The following is an 18,479-nucleotide window of genomic DNA, read 5'->3' on the forward strand; positions in this document are numbered from 1 at the left end:
AGGTTGTAAAATAGCACACATCTGCAGGAAGTCAGGTACTAGTCCTTTACCTTCACTGGATAGTTCATATCCAAGAAAATCACATTAGGATATGTCATTTTAGATTTTTTTAAAGTTTAGTTTATAGATATGCTGGTTAAGTATGTCACTATTATGTCCACTCTAGTGTTCCATTAAATCATTATCTGTGATGTAAATGCCATCAATGTAGGAAACCACTCCTGGTTCTTCTTGTAAGATATACATTCTTCTTGCAGCAGAAAAGCCCAGGCTGTTGTCCAGCACAATCTTGAATATGCATATTGATATTCACCAAACATGGCAGCTGTTAGATACTGTGATTTAGGCACTACCTTTTGACTAGAGAACCCGTTCAAGATATCTAATTTTCTTTAATATTTTTACGTACGCTTGTCATCAACCCAATACTGTGAGTGTTTTTGCAATGCATGAGAGCATTTCAATTCCTGTAATCTAAGACTGTTTTATGAAAACTGTCTGATTTAACATCAAAAAAGGGGAGTGTTCATAGTGAAATTACAAAGTACCATTGTTCTTTGATACTGTAGTTGATCTAGGATGCTTTGCTTCTGGTTTTATTAGATATTGAGCCTGATGTTGTGGCTCACTCCATGAATGAATCACTTCAGCACATAATCTTTGTCTGACTCCAATTGGTTTCTGTACTACACCAGAGCCTTCTTCAAAGTCCAATGCAAGCATACTTTTCCCTGAGATCTTCAGGCACTCTGGATGTAAATGTTTGCATTATTACCTCTGTTGAAAGTGGTGTGTCCCTTATAAATGAAGGCCAAGCATCCTCTGCAAGAATGATGTCATAGGTGTCTGACAAGCATGACCAAAACGCAACTTTAATGTTGGTAATATGTCCCTTCAATTTGTATTTCTACACCATAAACCCTATTGGGAGTGTTGATATGTGCATCCGGTGTTTCAACCTTTATGTATTTTTCAGGCATCAACTCAAGATGCTCTTTGAGAGTCTGGTAAACTATACTTACACCTGCTGCTCTTTCCACAAGTGCTAATGCCAAGTCATGTTCTGCAGAGCATGCACAGTATCAAAACCCCTTTCAGTGGGCATGTGGGCATTCAGGGGTTATTGGGCCCAAACGTGGTGCTTGATGTCTTAAACTCATTATGTCCCATGGCCTGACCTATTATTGATCTCACTCAACTGGGCCAAGTTCCCATTCTTCATTTGCATCTCAGTGGTAGCTGTGGTCGAGCAGTCAAAGTCTAACTCAGGGAGGACGTTGATACAGGTCAATGAACACGATTCATAACTCAAAGTGCAAACAGTACAAATGATAAACTAATGTCCTGCCAAATACTTGCTTTTATAAGAATAAGTAGTTTTTTTATTCGTAACTCTATAGGTGCAAAGAAATGCAACATTCAAATGCAACAACACAATCCACCTTGCAGTCCGGACTCTAGTTGTGGTCAGGCAAATCCGTGTCCCACCCTTCTTTGCATAACATGTTTGGGGCTATTCCCCATTTACTGGTGGCCACATCCAGGGAAAGCACACTATTAGGGTGTACTCAAGTGTCCCCTTTAACTTTTCAGTATTTTAGTCAAAAGTGTTTATGGTGCCATAGTACCTTCAGCAATGATTCCCTTGTGGCTCAGAGGCCCTAGTTAAAATCTCAGTTGCTCCCGCAGCACAGAAGAGTTCGGCATTATGATGGGTGCTCTCAGAGTGGGCACTCATGAGATCAGGTCCTACTTGGAGAAGTCGGGCTGCTCATGTTACACCCAGCAGCATCAGGTGTGTGCAGGCTCACTCTCCGGAGTGGTGGGGCTGGCTCTCACCAGTGATCGGAAACAGCTTCCAGCTTTGCAAAGACGTTGTAAGTCAAGTTCTTTCCTGAGGGAGGCATTCAGTCCTTCGGCTTCAGACTAGAGTCACTGGAGTACGCGTTGTCCTCCTCAGTGTCCTCTTCGTCCTCAGGGGTTGGTCAGGGCAGATGTGTCAGGTGTGGCTATACCCACTGATCATTGCTTCACTTCAGTCCATGGTGGCCCATCCTGCCATATTGGGTTGCCACTAAGGTGTTCACAAATGCTGACCCACTGGTCATACAACTACTTCAACAGGGGCCCCCTCTGAGATACAGGCTCACTGCAACAAGGCTGTGTGTTCTTCGCACCCTCTGCACAGTGATCAATACTTGGCTTATTCAACATCAGCCTTCTCCTGGCATACGGTGCTTTTGAAAGGAACATGTGACCCTGTGCTTATTTAAAAATGAACTCAAGGCTGTGAGCTACTCTGAAGGTGCCAGGGAGCCACTGGTAGCTTGCGATGGACTGGCTGGAGATGCCTGTTTTTGAAATTTGGCACTTTCTTACTTTAGCCATTTGGTGCCTGCCCCTGATCACTTGTCTGACTGGGTGACAGCCGGGCTTTGTGTATTCCTCTTGGACAGCCACACACACTGGGAGCTTAGGTTTGACTTGGTAGGCCATCCTGGGAGAATGGGAGGGAGGGCTGGACCCAACCTTACTTACACCTGAATAGTCTTTGTCCTGTTCCCACAAAAAGGGCTGCATACTCCCTCTCCCCCATAGTGAGTCTGGGGCTAGGGCAGGACCTCTGTGCACTTCAAAGGCCTGTTTGTGAAGTCTTCACCACTTCAAAGGCCCAACTTGGTATAAGTACTGGACCTCTGACAGCACAACTTCAGTACACATCTGGGCCTGTGAATACTCTACCAGCAATAAGGACTGCTGTGATGCTGAAGGACAGCCCCTCTGATGGGCTGCAGCTTTGCTGGACTCCTGCCTTGCTGTGCTTCCCTGCTGCCTGCTGTTCCCCTGCCTGGGTGAGAAGGATTGAGCCGCATCACTTGAACCTACAGTGACTCCAAGGGCTATGTGGCTGCCCTCTTCATCCTGATTTGAAGTATCAAGGACATTAAAGACTTTCAACCACACTGCTTTTTCGCCTGGACTCTCGCATCTATCAGTCTGCCCTGCCAAATGGTGCCACTTCAGTCCTGGACCCTTGGAAGTGGGCCCAAGTTGTTTGCTCCAGCGGAACCAATGTATCCTCTGCTGAACTGACACACCGCCTCAGCTGAGCAGAGCATCCTCCAGCATAACTGACGCATCACCACTTCTGCATGGATCGGACCCGACGCATCACCATCGGAAACGCCACTACTCAATGCTTTCTCCCGGCACAAGGACTTCACAATCCCGTTGGCTGCAGCATTGATGCGGAAACTCCTCATCACTGCTTCACCGCTCATAGGAGTCAACACAGTATGCTCGATGTCAGCGCATCAGTATCTCGCACTGCAGTCTCGACGCATCTCAGAACTGGTGCATCATCTCTGCTGTGCGACGCATATTCAATCTGAATTCACGCATTGCTCCACAAAATCGGATTAAGATTCTTTTGTTCAGGGCGCCTAACTGGGTCTTTGCTTCCGGCCCGTGGACTGTCACAGTTGGCCTGAACTTTTGACTTTGTCTCCATCCGGCGCAACCAGATGACCACTTTTAGTGCTTTACACTTCTTAGTGCTATTTTTACTTACAACCTTTCAAATCAACATCTTAAGCTCTACTTGATTTTTCTCATATTGGTCTTGTTTTATTTGTTAAATTCAAATCTATTTTTCTAACCTTATGTGGAATATTTTTGTGTGGTATTTTTACTGCTTGAAGTGTTGCATAAATTCTTCACAAATTGCATCTAAGTTAAGCATGACTGCTCTGTGCCAAGCTACCAGAGGATGAGCAAAGGTTAATTTAAGGTTTGCCTAACACTTGCCCTGACTAGGTTTGTGGTTGTTGTTTGACTAACATTTACAGCCCAGTTAACCAACAACCCAGTTTCTAACAGAGCAATCGTATTTGCTGCATCTGTATGCAGAGTATAACCCTCATACACATGCCAGGTAGCTGCTAGACATCTCAATGGGCGCATCTTCACATTCTGCACTAGACTTGACAAAGCTAATATCCTAGTGACATTTCTAGGTGATAAGACTCATATTCTGCAGTTGTAGGGGACGTTTTATATACATGAAAGTACCTAATGTGTGGATCTACAGGGTCAAACTCCATCTATGAGTGAATTATTTAAAAAGAGTCTGCAGCATCTGCATTATTCCGAATGTTACTTTACTCTCCACTGCTGGGAAACCCCTCACTGTAGGATATTGTGTTAATTGAATTAATGGTGCCCTGTGTCTTATCACAATAGGTTGTGCTATTGAAAAAAAGTTTCAGAATGAAAAGCTAAAATCAAAAAGGGTAATACCCTTTACTAGTCAAGCACTGGCTAAACCCATGGCGAGAAGCATCGCCTGTCTGAACTGAGGCAGGAAATCAATATTACAATGGATGGCACTGCTATTAGTACTTATGGATAAAGTATTGTGAGCATCACACAGGAATATTCAGAGATCCACTCCCTGTCTGGGCGCCACCTCAATGTGGCAAGGAAGCCTTTGCTTTGCGTTTTTCATGATAACAAACTAAAGAAAGTTTGGATGGGGATTAAGAAATTCAAACTTAAGATTTGTGAATATGATATGACGATCTCATTGTCAGAACCGCTACTGGACCTTTTGAGGGAGCTAGACAGATATCATAATATCTTTGATTACAAGATAAACTTAACAATGTTGGAAGCAGTAGCATTACGAATCTCAAAGGATACTTTTTAAATCCTTCAAAGAGATTTAACTCTCAAGTGGGTATCAAAAGTGGTGAAGTACTTTTGGATTGTAATTGCCCCCTCTACAACTCAAGTAAGTATGCTGAACTGTCTCCCACTGTTGTCAGAGATCCAGTCCACTCAAGTAAATGGGGTTAGTGCCCTTTCTCCTGACTGGGTAGGACAGCCATTATAAAAATAACTGCTCTCTCCAAGTTGTTATTTCTTTTCCAAACAATTCCTCTACCCATTAGCCAGAGCCTATTGAGAACATTTCAATCTTGAATAAATAATTTCACACAGCCAGTAAAAAGACCTAGGGGAAAACAAACATACTATCCATGCCAACAGACAAGGGAGGTATTGTGCTTCCCAATCTAAGTTACTATTACCAGGAGGTCAGCTTAGTTTTCCTAATGGAATGGGATAAGAGGGAAACTGAAAAATATTGGTGCTTCGTGGATTATCTTATAGAAGGCACTTCATTATGGCAATTCAAGAACTGGCACAAGACTATGTGCATACTGGTGGGCTCACTTTTCAGGGTGGGGTAAGTTAAACCATTCCAGGAAATCAAAAGAGACTATAGTCTTATGGAGGAAGAATGTTTTCATTACTTCCAAGTGTGCTGCTGGATATTACAACAAGAAAGTGCATCCAGGGAGCTCACTACCTTTGAGACGTGGATGATAGAAGACGACCACAACAAACATCTTAATTCCACTACAAATACAATTTCCTGACCAACAGTCAAACCAAACATAAACCAGTGGCTCAATAAAGGTGGGAGAAAAAGCTCAACAGATCACTCATGGAAAAAGAAAGGGAACACATCAATAGGTGCAAGCATAAGTAAAAGATGCACTACAGGTCCAGAAACCCTCTTTAAGATATTATTTTACTGGCACCTAACCACTGCCAAACTCCATCAATGGAACAATACCAGAGAACAGGGATGCTGGAAGGTTGTCTCTGTGGATGAGAGTCTAACACATATGGTTAGAACGGTTTAACATATCCCAATAGGGCCATCAGGAGGTCTTGGGTAAGCGAATGGTCAAGCATAAGAGATATTGTAGCACAGACCTCCTCCCAGTAAGAGGCAATCACCACACACATCCAGGAGAGATGGAGGAAATCCACCTGGCATTTGGGGTAGCAATGGGGCCTAGTGGGGGTCTAGCTTAGCCAGGGTTTTAGGGGTTGTATATGCCTAATGTAGGTATTTAAAATGTAACAGTTTAGGGCAGTGATTTCCCAAGATAAGCTTGGGTTGTGCACAGCAATAGTGCCAGGTCTTATCGGGGATGGAAAGGTCTAGGGTGTGTCCCCAGGGTGTGTCCCCAGGGTGTCTTAGCTCGCCGTGTGTCAGTGGATCCCATTTGCAATGAGGTGTGATATAGGCCCTCATTACAACCCTGGCGGTCAAAGACCGCCAGGGCTGTTTTGGAGGTTGCACCGCCAACAGGCTGGTGGTGGAATATCAGGTATTATGACTGCAACGGAAGTGCCGCGGTCGTACTCCCGGGACCGGCGGTTTTCCGCCACAGTGGTCCCAGTGGATTTAATCTGCCAGGGCAGCGCTGCCCAGGGGATTGCGAGTCCCCTTGCCGCCAGCCTTTTCATGGCAGTAGGAACCGCCATGGAAAGGCTGGCGGAATGGGGAATCGTGGGGCCCCCTGGCACAGCCCCACACAGCTTTTCACTGTCTGCACAGCAGACAGTGAAAAGCGCGACGGGTGCAACTGCACCCGTCGCACGGCCGCAACACCAGCAGCTCCATTTGGAGCCGGCTCCCGTGTTGCGGCCGACATCCCTGCTGGGCCGGCGGGTGGAAACTCAGTTTCCGCCCGCCGACCCAGTGGGGATGTCTTAATGGCCACCGCGGGAATGCGGCCGCATTGGCGGCCGCACAACGGTCACAACTTTAGTCTGGAAATAATATGTAAGGATCTGAAGAGGAGATCAGCAGTGCAAGTGGTGGGGAAGTCCTAGAATCCTGTGGATAGGTGGGCAGAATCTCACGAAGCGTGTAATGTAGACAATGGAATGCAGAGCTGTCCATGGGCGTCAAGCCATCCTCTTCTATCAGGACGGGGCTTGATTTAAGTATACCATTAATAAATATATCGCCAGTGATTCGCAAACCATGAGTGCTTACGGAGTGCTCTACCAGTTGCTCCTGCGTTAGCAGAAGCCATGGATTATTTAGTAGGAGGAATATGAGAGAAGTAGAGAACATCTCTACCTAAGTATTGTGGCAGCTTGATCCAGACCCAGCTAATGGTAGCCAGGGATTTTATTTCCAAGTGGTTGCGGGGCAGTCCCCGCAGTAGGATGGCGGAAAGGCGAGTGGGTGCTGCTTGTAATCGGAGGGTGCTATATAAGTGGGAGTGATCAATAAAGTTATTTTGAGGTAAACAGGTGTGTTGGACTTGGCCCTTTCTACAGGGTCATCTTTAACTATTTGCTTTCTCCCCACTGTTTTCTGGACCCGTTTATGTTGGCTTCTAGGACTCTGTGCACATTACCACTGCTAAACATTGCTGCAGTGCTTGTGCTCTCTCCTTTAAACATGGTGAAGTTGGATTACACCCAAATGGCACATTTAATTCACTTATAAGTCCCTAGTAAGGTGGCACTAGTTATAGCCAGGACATATAAATTGAATGCTACTTAGTGGGCCTCCAGCTCTAATTGTGCCACCTTCTCAGGTAGCCCTTTAAATATGCCTCGGGCCTGCTACTGCAGCCTGTGTGTGCAATTTTACTTGCCATTTTGACCTGGCCAAATAAACCTTTTGCCAGCCCCCAAAACTTTGTTTTGAATACATATAAGTCACACCAAGGGTAGGCCCTGAAGAGCCCAGAGGGCAGAGGGCAGAGGGCAGTGCATTTTAAAAGTAGGACATGTACTTTGTACTTTTAACTTTTACAGGGCATGGTAGTGAAAAACTCTTAAATTCATTTTTCGTTAATGCAAGGCCTACCTCTCCCATATGATAACATTGGGTTAACTTACTGCATTTAGTAAGTAATAGCTTTCAATTGGGAGCAGGTAGAAATGTTGAGTTTGGTGTCCAAAGAATTGTCATTCAAAGCCCTCATTAATGGTAAAGTTGGTTTTTATGTCATAATTCTGAAATGGTCACTTTTAGAAAATTGGTGTTTCCTTGTCCTAATCAAATCAAATCAAATCAAATCATTAACATTTATAAAGCGCGCTACTCACCCGTGCGGGTCTCAAGGCGCATTTGGCACCTGCAACTTGATATTGGGTCACATGACTCTGTGTGATGGCAGTTTGTCTATGTGTATTGCTCCCAGACACCCTGCCATAGGTGCTGGCAGGGTGGGCATCTCTGACTTAAAGAGGGGGAGTAGCTGTTACCTATCACACTTGCACATCACAAAGGCTCTACCTGAACACACTCACATAGGGTTTGCCACTAGTGTCCCCTGACAAGATGGCACCAGGGCAGGAAGGAAGGGGATGCCTGACACTTAAGGAGGGAGGAAACCTCCAGACCTTTCTCCTACTTCAAAGTGAGGTATAAATATTGGACCCTCAGAGCCTACTCTTCCGATCACTTCTTGACCTGTGGACTCTACCAGAAAAAAGGATTGCCCAAATGTGAAGTTTGACCTGCTTTGCTGGCCAAGGACTGCTGTTGCTGCATCAGGACTCCTCTGCTGTGAGCTGCCCTGCTGAAACCAACCTGCCTGTTTGTCACAGGACTCTAAGAACTCCGAAGGTTGTGCAGCTAAGTTCCTGTTCTCAAAGCCATAGGGACACAACAGGATTCTCTAAACCACACATCTTTGATGCAGAACCGCACATTGCACAAGCTTGATCCAGCACACCGGTCTAGTTTCCGAAGACCAGCCCAGCACCATGCAGCTCCAATCAGCTGCGCAGGACTGCGGATCACCTTTCCTACTCCGTAAGCCTGGTCCAGTGCAATGCATCTCGACGTTGACAAACGATCCAGCTTGACGCAGGGTGACGCATCTTGACGCAAGTCATCACAAGCCCCAGTGGCGTCACCATCACCGGACCAGTGCAGCGCAGCCTGACCTCAGCACTAACGCAGGGCTAAACAAATCTTCACAAGCTCCAGCTTCCTTGATAAAGCAGGACCCTGCATTGTAAGGTCTCTTCGGCAGTCAGTGACTTCACTGCTCAATGCATCTTGCCACAGGGAATTGCATTGCAAGGTCCAGATTAACGGTTTCTCAACGCTGCCAGTGCAACACAACAGAAGGACTTCGCATTTCTCTGCAACAAGGATTTAAGTTACTCTTGTTTAGTGGGCCTAACTCATTGCCTGTAGCCGGCTCGCACTCCATCGCTGTCGGCCTTAAACTGTGACGTTGTCACAGCTCGGCGCAACCAGATTGCTGCTTTGTGCTTTTAGGCAGTATGTTTACTTAAATCTTTAAAATGGCATATTTTCATTTCTACTGACGGGATTTTTGTTGTTTTGGTGTCAAATAATTTATTACATTTCTCTTGTTTTTCTAAATTGATGTAGAATCTTTCCTTATTACAGTTGGAAGTGCTGCATAAATACTTCACACATTGCCTCTGTGTTAAGCCTGACTGCTTTTGTGCCAAGCTACCACAGGGTTAAGCCCAGGTTAACTTTGGGTTTGCTTGTGTTTCACCGTGACAGACATTGAGGTTGCTGCTTGAGAAAGGTTTCACCCCCCTCAACCAGTATCCCATTTTCCAGAAGGTGATTATGGGAAATGGGGCAGCTGGACTAGTGTCACAGCCTGGTGTGAAACAGCGAGAGTACAGACCTGGCAAGTTTGGATTTATAAGATGTGGGAACTCCAGACCTAGGAAAGATCACTTAGAGAAATCATATAGATGACAAAGTATAAAAAAAAGGACCTGGGTCTGATTCTGGCATATTTAGGATTAGGCTTCTCCTTCTGGAGGATAAGGGTGGTTGAAACATCAATGAATGTTGGCAGCGACTCATAGTTAATTGTCTCAGAAGCGGATCCCACATGGGACAAAGGACAGAACTCTGGGCCCATTTATCACATCCCTGGGTGGGTGGAGCATGATTTTGAGACCTGGTGTGTCACCATTTTGGAGATAGCTGCCATCTTTAATTGCTACAAGTGTGTAGCTCAGGGGTGGGCAAGCTGTGGGCTAATTCTCACCTGGTGCCTCACCACCCATAGGAAGCCATGCTTCCATTTTTAAGTTCCCACAAAGGATCAGAAAGGTAAGATGGCACTTGCAACAACAGAAAGCGGACTAATCTGAGGGATGCGCTTATGTCAGATGTCTGGGAACACATTACTTATACTTTGGACTCACTCCAGAGCTCTTCATACTACCTCCCTAACCCTCTCAAAACCAGTAAATTATAGAATTGCTGAGGACCAATGTACTTCTTCAGAATGGTGTGGTGGTGGGTGCCACAAGAGTGGGCAAATCAGATTATTGCCATTGTGCACAGCCATTCTCAAGTGGCAGAAGATCTGGATAGCAGGGAAAGTGCACATGGAAGACTTTTGACCTGCTGCCAGGAAGACCTTACATAAGGAAACCGCTATGGCTGAACAACAGGACTTGTCCACATCCACAAACCATACGATACTTCCTTGTCTCAGGAAACCCCACAAGTAGCTGATTGTCAACCCAATGGTCTTTGCTACAATTGTTGTTAAAGTGTAACACACTTCTGGGGTCTAACCGATCAAATCTCTCCTACTCCTTCAGTGGGAGTGTGATAGATTGCCCAACATGGCAAGGGGTCACCACTTTTGCCTAAAAGGCCATCCTGGTCCTCAACACCAATTTGTCAGGAGAAACTGTGGTATTAGGAGGCTGCATCAAGAGGGCTTGGGATTTACTCATGTGGTGAGCAAACATTACCGCAACCAGGAACTTACTTATGAGTCAAGACAAATAGAGGGCCGCTATGCAAAGATTTGGATATGAGACATGAGAAAGGTGAGGACCAAATTAAGGTCCTACTGTGGCATCATTGAAGGTTTGGGTAGGGTGGCAAAAAATGACTAAATGTTTCAAACTTTTTAGATATCTCTCCGATTATTCGTACAAGGACATCTGGTCTGGTAAACACAGAAAGGTGAAAGTAACCTTTAACACTGCCCATTTCAAGTCCTTGCTGGGCCAAAGACAAAACAATTAAGACACCTGACAATTTGGCCTGTAGTGGATCCATGTTGAGCTACAAACCACACCAGTTACAAACCTGTCCAAGTGCCTGGTATAGACAGAGTTCATAGAATGACTCCTAGCAGCCAGGATGTCACCCATACCTTTGGGAGGAAGATCAAATGCAGTCAGCTGCCACTGCTCAATCTCCAAGCATGGAGGTGCAGATTGTTCAGGTTTGGGTGCAGGAACCTGCCCTGCTGCTGTCTATGGAGAGCCTCCTGAAGCAGTAGCCTGAACAGAGGACCATGTCCAGCAGTTCCAGATACCACACACTCCTCGGCCAATATAGAGCCACAGGGCTAATTGAGCCTGGTTGTTCCTGATCGTCAGAACTCGGGTAGTAAATGCACACAGGAGTCCTCTGCTTTACTTTATATGGAAAGTGTTTTTGGCAAGACCCTTCTTGGGAACTCATGGGTCAATAGACATGGCCAAAGTATTGGATCACCTGATGGATTGCCTTAAAGGGCTTGAGTTTAACACGGCATTAATTCCCTATTATCTGCAGATGGGCCTGACAAGGAGCAAGATTAGATTTCCCTATTTACTTTAAAAAGAGAGAGGGTTTGAGAGATACTCTATATGATGGGTTGTTTGTATGGGAAGGGGCATGCGTTGGGTGGGTAGGGAGGTGGGAGGAGTTATTGTTTCGAACTGAAAGGGTTGCAAAATCTGAATATTCAGAATCTGAATATTGTATTGATATTCAGAATCTGAATATTGTATTGATATTCTTTGACATGGAGATTGCCAAAGTGCATTGTTTGCAGTTTAAGGCATGTGCAAATATACACTGTTGTGACAACCAGCCCTTTCAAGGGATATTTGCATTGTTGGAATGCATAATATAATTTTGGATTAAAAAAAAAAAAAAAAACGTCTTTTACTCCAGTGAATAAAAGCGTTGAAATTATGCATTCTGAATAATGGATACAAGAACTAGGTAGGGTTCCTCCCAATGCTTGAGGATGCCCTGTGTCACCTTGGGGTTAAAAGATCCTGACAAGTGGTTTCCGACCAGAGAGATGCCCTGATACACCAGCCAGCTGCAGAGGTGAAGTGTCTTCTGGCACAGAACCCAGGATCCCACCCCACCCTGCTTGTTCGGGTACCAAATGGTGGTGGCGTTGTCTGGAAGAACTAAAAGCAACCTTCCTTTGATGGATGGTATGAAAGCTTTAAAGTGCCACATGAATGGCCCTCAACTCCAACAGGCTGATGTAGAGACGTGTCTTCACAGGAGACCAGAGTCCTCAGATCTCTTCCACTGTCAGCTGGCCTCCCATCCCAGCAGAGATGCGTCCGTCACCTCTGTCAGCACTGAGTGTGACATGAAGAAAGGTCATCCACCAGCTCAATTGCAGTTCCACTGCAGAGCTCACATTTGCTACCTGGCACAGCCAAGTGAGAAGGATGCCTAGAGACCCTTTACCTTCCAAGCTAACCTCAGCATCCAGGGCTGAAACATCGTGATTGAACCTGAGAGGGGTTCCTGGAGTCATTGTAGTGGAGGAAAGGTCCAAAACTGCACTGTAGCCAGGATGGCTCCAATGAAACAGAGACTCTGAGAAGGACTCAAGTGTGACTTCTGAACGTTGACAGTGAATCCCAATGATGTTAGGAGGTTCTCTGTCATCTAGTGGTGGTCTGTGACTGACTGCGATGAGCCCTCCTTCAACATCCAGTCGGAGAGGTAGGAGAAAACTGGAATCCCCAACACCTAAACATGTGCAGCAACCACAGCTATCACTTTTGTGAACTCAAGGGGCAATGGTGAGACTGAAGGGGAGCACCGCAATTTTTAAAATGCTCCTAGCCCTCCTTGATATGCAAGTATTGTCCGTGGAACTGCAGGACAGGTACATGGAAATAGACATCCTGCAGATCCTAAGCCAATATTAATTGGCCTGGATCTGGGGCAAGCAGAACCTGGAGTATCAAGAGCATCTTGCATTTATCTTTCCTCCAAAAAGGCATTAAGAGGGAAGATATCTAAAATAAGATAAAGGCCTCTGTCCTTCTTCGCCAAGAAGGAATAACAAGAGTAATGCCAGTCTCGGGTTCTATGACTCCTGTGGCCAAAACTGCCTGAGCCTCAAAGAGCAAGGTGCTTGTCTGAAAAATGTTCTGATGTAGTTGGGAGGTGCAGTGGTCTAAAAGGAACAGCACAGCATATCCAGATTGAAAGATTTGCATGAGCTACCTGTTGGATGCTATCCTTTGTCACCTGTTAAGCAAATGTCTGATCCTTCCTCCAACAGGGTGGTAGTGTGCCACTAAGAGCAAACTAAAGTGGCTTGGCAGCTGCTGCTGGAGCATTTGGGGACTGGAAATGGGCTGCCACTGATGGTCTGGGTGTTGTTCTGCATGATCTCCACTACAAACTCCTAGAACGTGGGAATCTTTAATGGGGAGGTCGGCCCTAGCGTTGTCGGTACACCAACTCTCTGTACTAGCCCTGAAAGGGGCACACCTGTGGAGGGAACTGTCATACAAGAGAAGAGAGGCTTATGGAATGTGTTCTGGCTGCACTTTCTTTGAAGGGTTCTAATGTTGTCTCAGAATCCTGCCGAACCGGCAAGCCCCATCGGATGGCATATACATTAAAGAGGCTTGCCTGTCACCTGAGAAGACTGTGGATCTCATCCAAATGTGACAGCATAGCACCAAGCTCATGCCAACTGCTCCACCGAAGCAGTCGGTGGTGTTAAACCCATACGACCATATAATATATTTAGTGGCATCTGGCTATCCAGCAAACATTCTAGTGTATGGGTCTGTGTCAAAAAATCAGGGTTGCTTGGCAAAAGTCTAGGATGCCTGGCCACCTGTCTGTTCACTAGAGGACAGGAACAAAGCTTAGCCCATGTGCCCATATGAGTGTTAATCAGGGCTTCGTTAAATTGAAGTAATGATTTTGAAGAAGTTTGCCTGTGACACAAAACTTCCGTCAATATGTTAGTCTTGATTTTCACTGTAATGGTTGTAAATCAAATTCATCTGCTGCTTATTGCATTACAACAGCAAAAGTGGCACTCTCTTTTGTTGATGCACAGATGGTACTAAGGGTTGACCGTCCAACAGTAGCGTGACGGAAGGCCTCTGTGGATCCTTAGAGCCCAGGGGCATGCCAGTGTGAAGGGCGCCAAAAATATGCAACATGGCCTCTTCTAATTTTCAGTGGGATTGGGTTTTCCATGATTCTGTTTGATACTCAGCGACATACAGCTTCACTTCGCAGCACCAAATTGCTTTCAAATTCAATATGGCATGCTGCTCACAGGACCTAGAGTTGTACCCCAAATGCAAACACCACAGACACCCCTGTTGGGGATCTGTCATAGTCATTTTCTTAAAACTGTCCCTAGAATGTTTGAACCCTGTAGTGTTAGGAGATGACGTAGTTCCTTTGCACACTGGAACAATAATTGAAATTTTAGGAAAAACTCAAAAACGTATGAAAAAAAGTTAGGGTGAGCTCCAGATCTGCATATAAGGGCTAAAAGAAAGGAACTGACATGAGTGCTCAGGGGTGGCGCTTTTATGTAGCCCTCCTTTATCACTTCATAGCGAAATGACGACAATGAGGAGTCACACAGCGCTTAGTGCGCGAGCACTGCTGGTCAATTTTCCATCCATTCTGGGGCCTAGGGACATTCTAAAGATAAAGAATCTGTGGTTAGAAGTATGCATCAGCACCCCTTGAAGGCCTGAAACCAGACTAATAATCATGAAGCATATGGTTCACTGGCAGGTATTCTTCAACTTGTCTGGTAACCATTATTTCCAGGATCTGCCTGAGAAAGGAGAAGATCAGCTGTTGGTTATTTTAGAAGTGCCTTCACAGCACCATGCTTAAGGATTTTGAAACAATTCCATCCTGAGGAGAAGCAATGATTATGGAAGTCAGGTGTGATTCTTAAAATTATTTGATATAAATTAGACAACATAAAGATTTCATAACTATCATAAAGCAGAGTTCTCTGATAACATTACGTAGTGTAATATTGTTATATACAAGTATCACAAGTTTAATATCAATAGAGGCCAGAAATTCAAAAGCCTTGCATGATAAAAATGAAATAACACAGTCCACATCACAAAATGAATTATTTTTTTTGGAGCCCATATAACTAATTCTAATTGTGTTTCAAAGAGAAGCACATCTCTTTGATGTTCTATAGGCATCAAGTGCTTCTTCACTGGACATGCATTAATTGGCTGGAATATCTGAACTTGATAAAAAAAAGTAAACTCTGATTGACTCCCCACACTCAATCGGTTCTGTAATTTAGAGAGCCAGAAAAAATGGTTTATAAAGGCAGACAAGGTGGATTGGTTGGAGGGTTGGAGAGATGAGATTCTTTGAACTCTGATCACATTCAGGGATCCTGGGTGACTGATCACCAGAATTGGTTTGGTCTTAAAAACACAATCCACGATAAGTGTATAGTGAATCTGAATTTCACCACAGTGGTTGATGGGAATCACCTTTGCTTCTTAGACATATGTATGGAGCAAAGAAAAATTTATATCCTCTGTCCTGGTGATTTTTCCTCTTTGTGAACTGAAAAAAACAATCAATAATATTGAAATGGGCACTAGAGACATGAATGAGCATGAAATGAGGACCTGGGACTTTCTAATATGGCCAGCCACAAATGTATTTGGCAGCTGATTCAGATGAAGTTGCTAATGCGGCTTGAGGTGTGAAGTCCCCTTCCTGGACTGGGTGAGAACATTTCATTATTGACAACGAGGTGCTTAATTACTCTCTTCTATTAATTTGTAAACAGGTAGGAGGCATTTAACACATTTATCTGTGCTCCATAACTTACAGGGCAATGTCTTTGGAGGCTATGTCTAAAGGTCACAGGCCAGTAGAAGTTGTGGTGCTAGGTGACTCTCCTCCAGTCTATTTTTGTTTCTTTTAAAAAGGTTGGGAATTGATTTTTAAAATGTTTTTGCCGCCTGCACAACTAGATGGCTAGGTCTAAAATGGAATATCAATCCTTTCCTAAGAAGCAGCAATCTTTCAGTTCTTTGACCACAGAGACGGCTATAAAGCTCACAATGGCAGCCATCCGTCAATAAATGGGGCAAAAGATGGAAAACCATACACAGTGAGTGGTCAAACCTGCCAAGGTTCTTAGCAACCATAATAGGGACACGTCTGCCATGACCTCTGTCTAAGCAAACAAAGATAGAATTTAAATCTCTTTTTGCTCACAGGCACCCCCTCCACAAGGACAAGGCTGTCCATAGTCACATTAGGTAGTGAAGCGCCTGCACATTGTTACCCAGCTTCTCCTCTTTGTAGGTGTCCCCTCCCAAACCACTGTTCTGTCAGGGACACTGAGGACTGAGGGAATGCTGGAGTCAGTACCTGCTGGATCAGCAGTGGATGGACTGGTTGCACTGAAGCCCCAAGAAATGATAACGAGCAACGCCGACCATCCACTAACCAATCAACCCTTCCATAGCCTCTCAAAACTGATTCATACCTATAAAGTACCACGTCAGACCTGCTTTCTAAAAAGGCTTTTAGAGTTAGTCAGTCAGTACATGCTAATTAAGCCCGCATCTGACTGACTCCAACACAAGCCATTTGTATCAGATGCTGAAAAAATATTGAAATATTAGACCATGTTAAGTACCTCAGTATTGATGTAAAGCATAACTGAATACCTACAAATACATTTTATTCTGGTTTTAAGACAATACGGCTGAGTTGATGTATATATATGCTGTAACTTCAGAAGGTCTGTAGAGAGACACAAACCTGTACAACATAAACTTCTTCGCGGCCACTGTACCAAATTTCAAACTTCCGAGGATCTCCTTTTACATTTTCTGTGATGCCCACAGCATTCATCTATTAAACATAAAAGTGACGGTTTTAATAATGATAACATGTTAGGCTGTCTTGTTAAACAAAAATAATGTATAGTTTTAACGTACATTTCACATTCATCAAAATTATCTAACCAACTAGGCATAATAAAACATCCAATAATATTCTTCACAAAGAGAACACAACAAATGCTCTACAGTGCATGCTTAGACATAGCTGTCAAGTTTTCATTTTGCTAATGTGTGATATACCTGCCAAGTTTTCAGTTTGCTTATCTGTGACATTCCTGTGTGTGTAGTGCGGTTATGTGTGACATTTCAAGCCTTATGTGTGACACTTTGAGTGACACTTTATTGTGAGCGAAATAAGACAGTTGCATCCATGTCAAGAGATCAGTTTTAGAAAGGACGTCCTTTTATCATATGTTATGGTGCTTAAAACGTGAATTAACCCAGGGATTCTGTACATGAGAATCAGATACCTCTTTATTTAGCACAGGTTAGTAAGACAGTTTGTCATAATCACGGGATGTTGAGCGGAGGCTGGGATTCAAGGACTCTTCTAAGGTTCTAAAGTAGACAATTCTGGTCCCTAGACCACATCCGGTTCCGCCTCCACCTTTTTCTTCTCCCTGTACAGTTCTCCTATTAGGCTCCTCTTTACCAGTTTAGACCGACCAAGTTTTTGTCATATACTTAGAAGCTTTGATTTGCAGTTGGCCATCCACGTCTGTTTGATGCCATGGTTTGAGCAGGGGTGCTTTTGTACATTAATTAGGCCGTGTGTGGTTTTGTGTTCATGTCTTCCAATCTCTGCAGTTCACATGCGATATGAGTTTCTGTGACAGTGGGATATTTCTCATAATATAGCAAGAATCTGATGCCTCCTGTCGTACACTATCGCAACCTTCTTACCTCTGATAAAAAGTACTGAGAGCTTAGCTTTTATGAGTCCCAGCAAAGTGAGAAATTAGAACTACACTGTTTTATCGCACTTCAGGACCCCATCTTTTGCAGGAGAACCTCAGGAATTGCCGTAATGCCGAAAATTACCCAAAAATGTGTTATTTTAACCCGAGATGTGTGGCAGTTGGCACCTGAAGCTAACAAAGCTCCAGCTGCGCTGCCTATAAGCACTGTCCCAGCCTTGGGCCCAGGCTCGCATCTACCTTTGTGCGCATTCCCAGCGCGGTGCTGACATCAGAGGATGGCTGATTAGACACTGCAGAGCCAGGCTGAGACAAAAGTTGCCACTGTGCCATGCTCAATGTTCCACTTCTCTGGCCACATGTTTGGCAGTTAAGGAAACTGCAGTCCTGCCAAGTCACGTGCCACGCATGTCCCGTTAAACTAGCGTAATTTAAATTACGTTCCTGCATTACCGCATCATCGTAATTTGTCAAGCACACAAGAGGGAGAGAAAGCTAAAGGGGATATCTGTAATTCCCTGCCTTGTTGCGAATGGCTTTACTCTTTTCAATTAGCTGCCAGACAGCGACACCTAGTGGGAGCCAGCTCAGTTGGTCAAAACATCCATAAGGGTGCTGCTAACACATGGGCAAGTTTTTACATCATCGCCTGAGAAGAGGCGCTCTTCCCCGACCCGGCCTGAAAGTGTTCCAAAACTATGTTGCTGCTGCTGGTAAGAGTACTGGAGCCAAGTAGATGGGGAGCTGTAGTGCACAGGTGGTCAAATAAACGCAATAACTTCTCATGGTGCT

The 18,479-nt window shown here is 44.7% G+C and overlaps 1 protein-coding gene across 3 annotated transcripts in view; it reads right to left on the bottom strand.

Moving 5' to 3' along the window:
* Nucleotides 1–18,479, bottom strand: part of MCF2 (MCF.2 cell line derived transforming sequence) — a 795,890-nt gene that overhangs the window by 90,081 nt on the left and 687,330 nt on the right. For all 3 annotated transcript variants that reach the window (XM_069212449.1, XM_069212451.1, XM_069212450.1), the window contains one exon: nt 16,688–16,780. In XM_069212449.1, coding sequence (XP_069068550.1) covers nt 16,688–16,780 — 93 coding nt within the window. The remainder of the gene's footprint in view (nt 1–16,687; nt 16,781–18,479) is intronic.

This window comes from Pleurodeles waltl, chromosome 2_1 (genome assembly GCF_031143425.1).
Source record: "Pleurodeles waltl isolate 20211129_DDA chromosome 2_1, aPleWal1.hap1.20221129, whole genome shotgun sequence".
NCBI lineage: Eukaryota > Metazoa > Chordata > Amphibia > Caudata > Salamandridae > Pleurodeles > Pleurodeles waltl.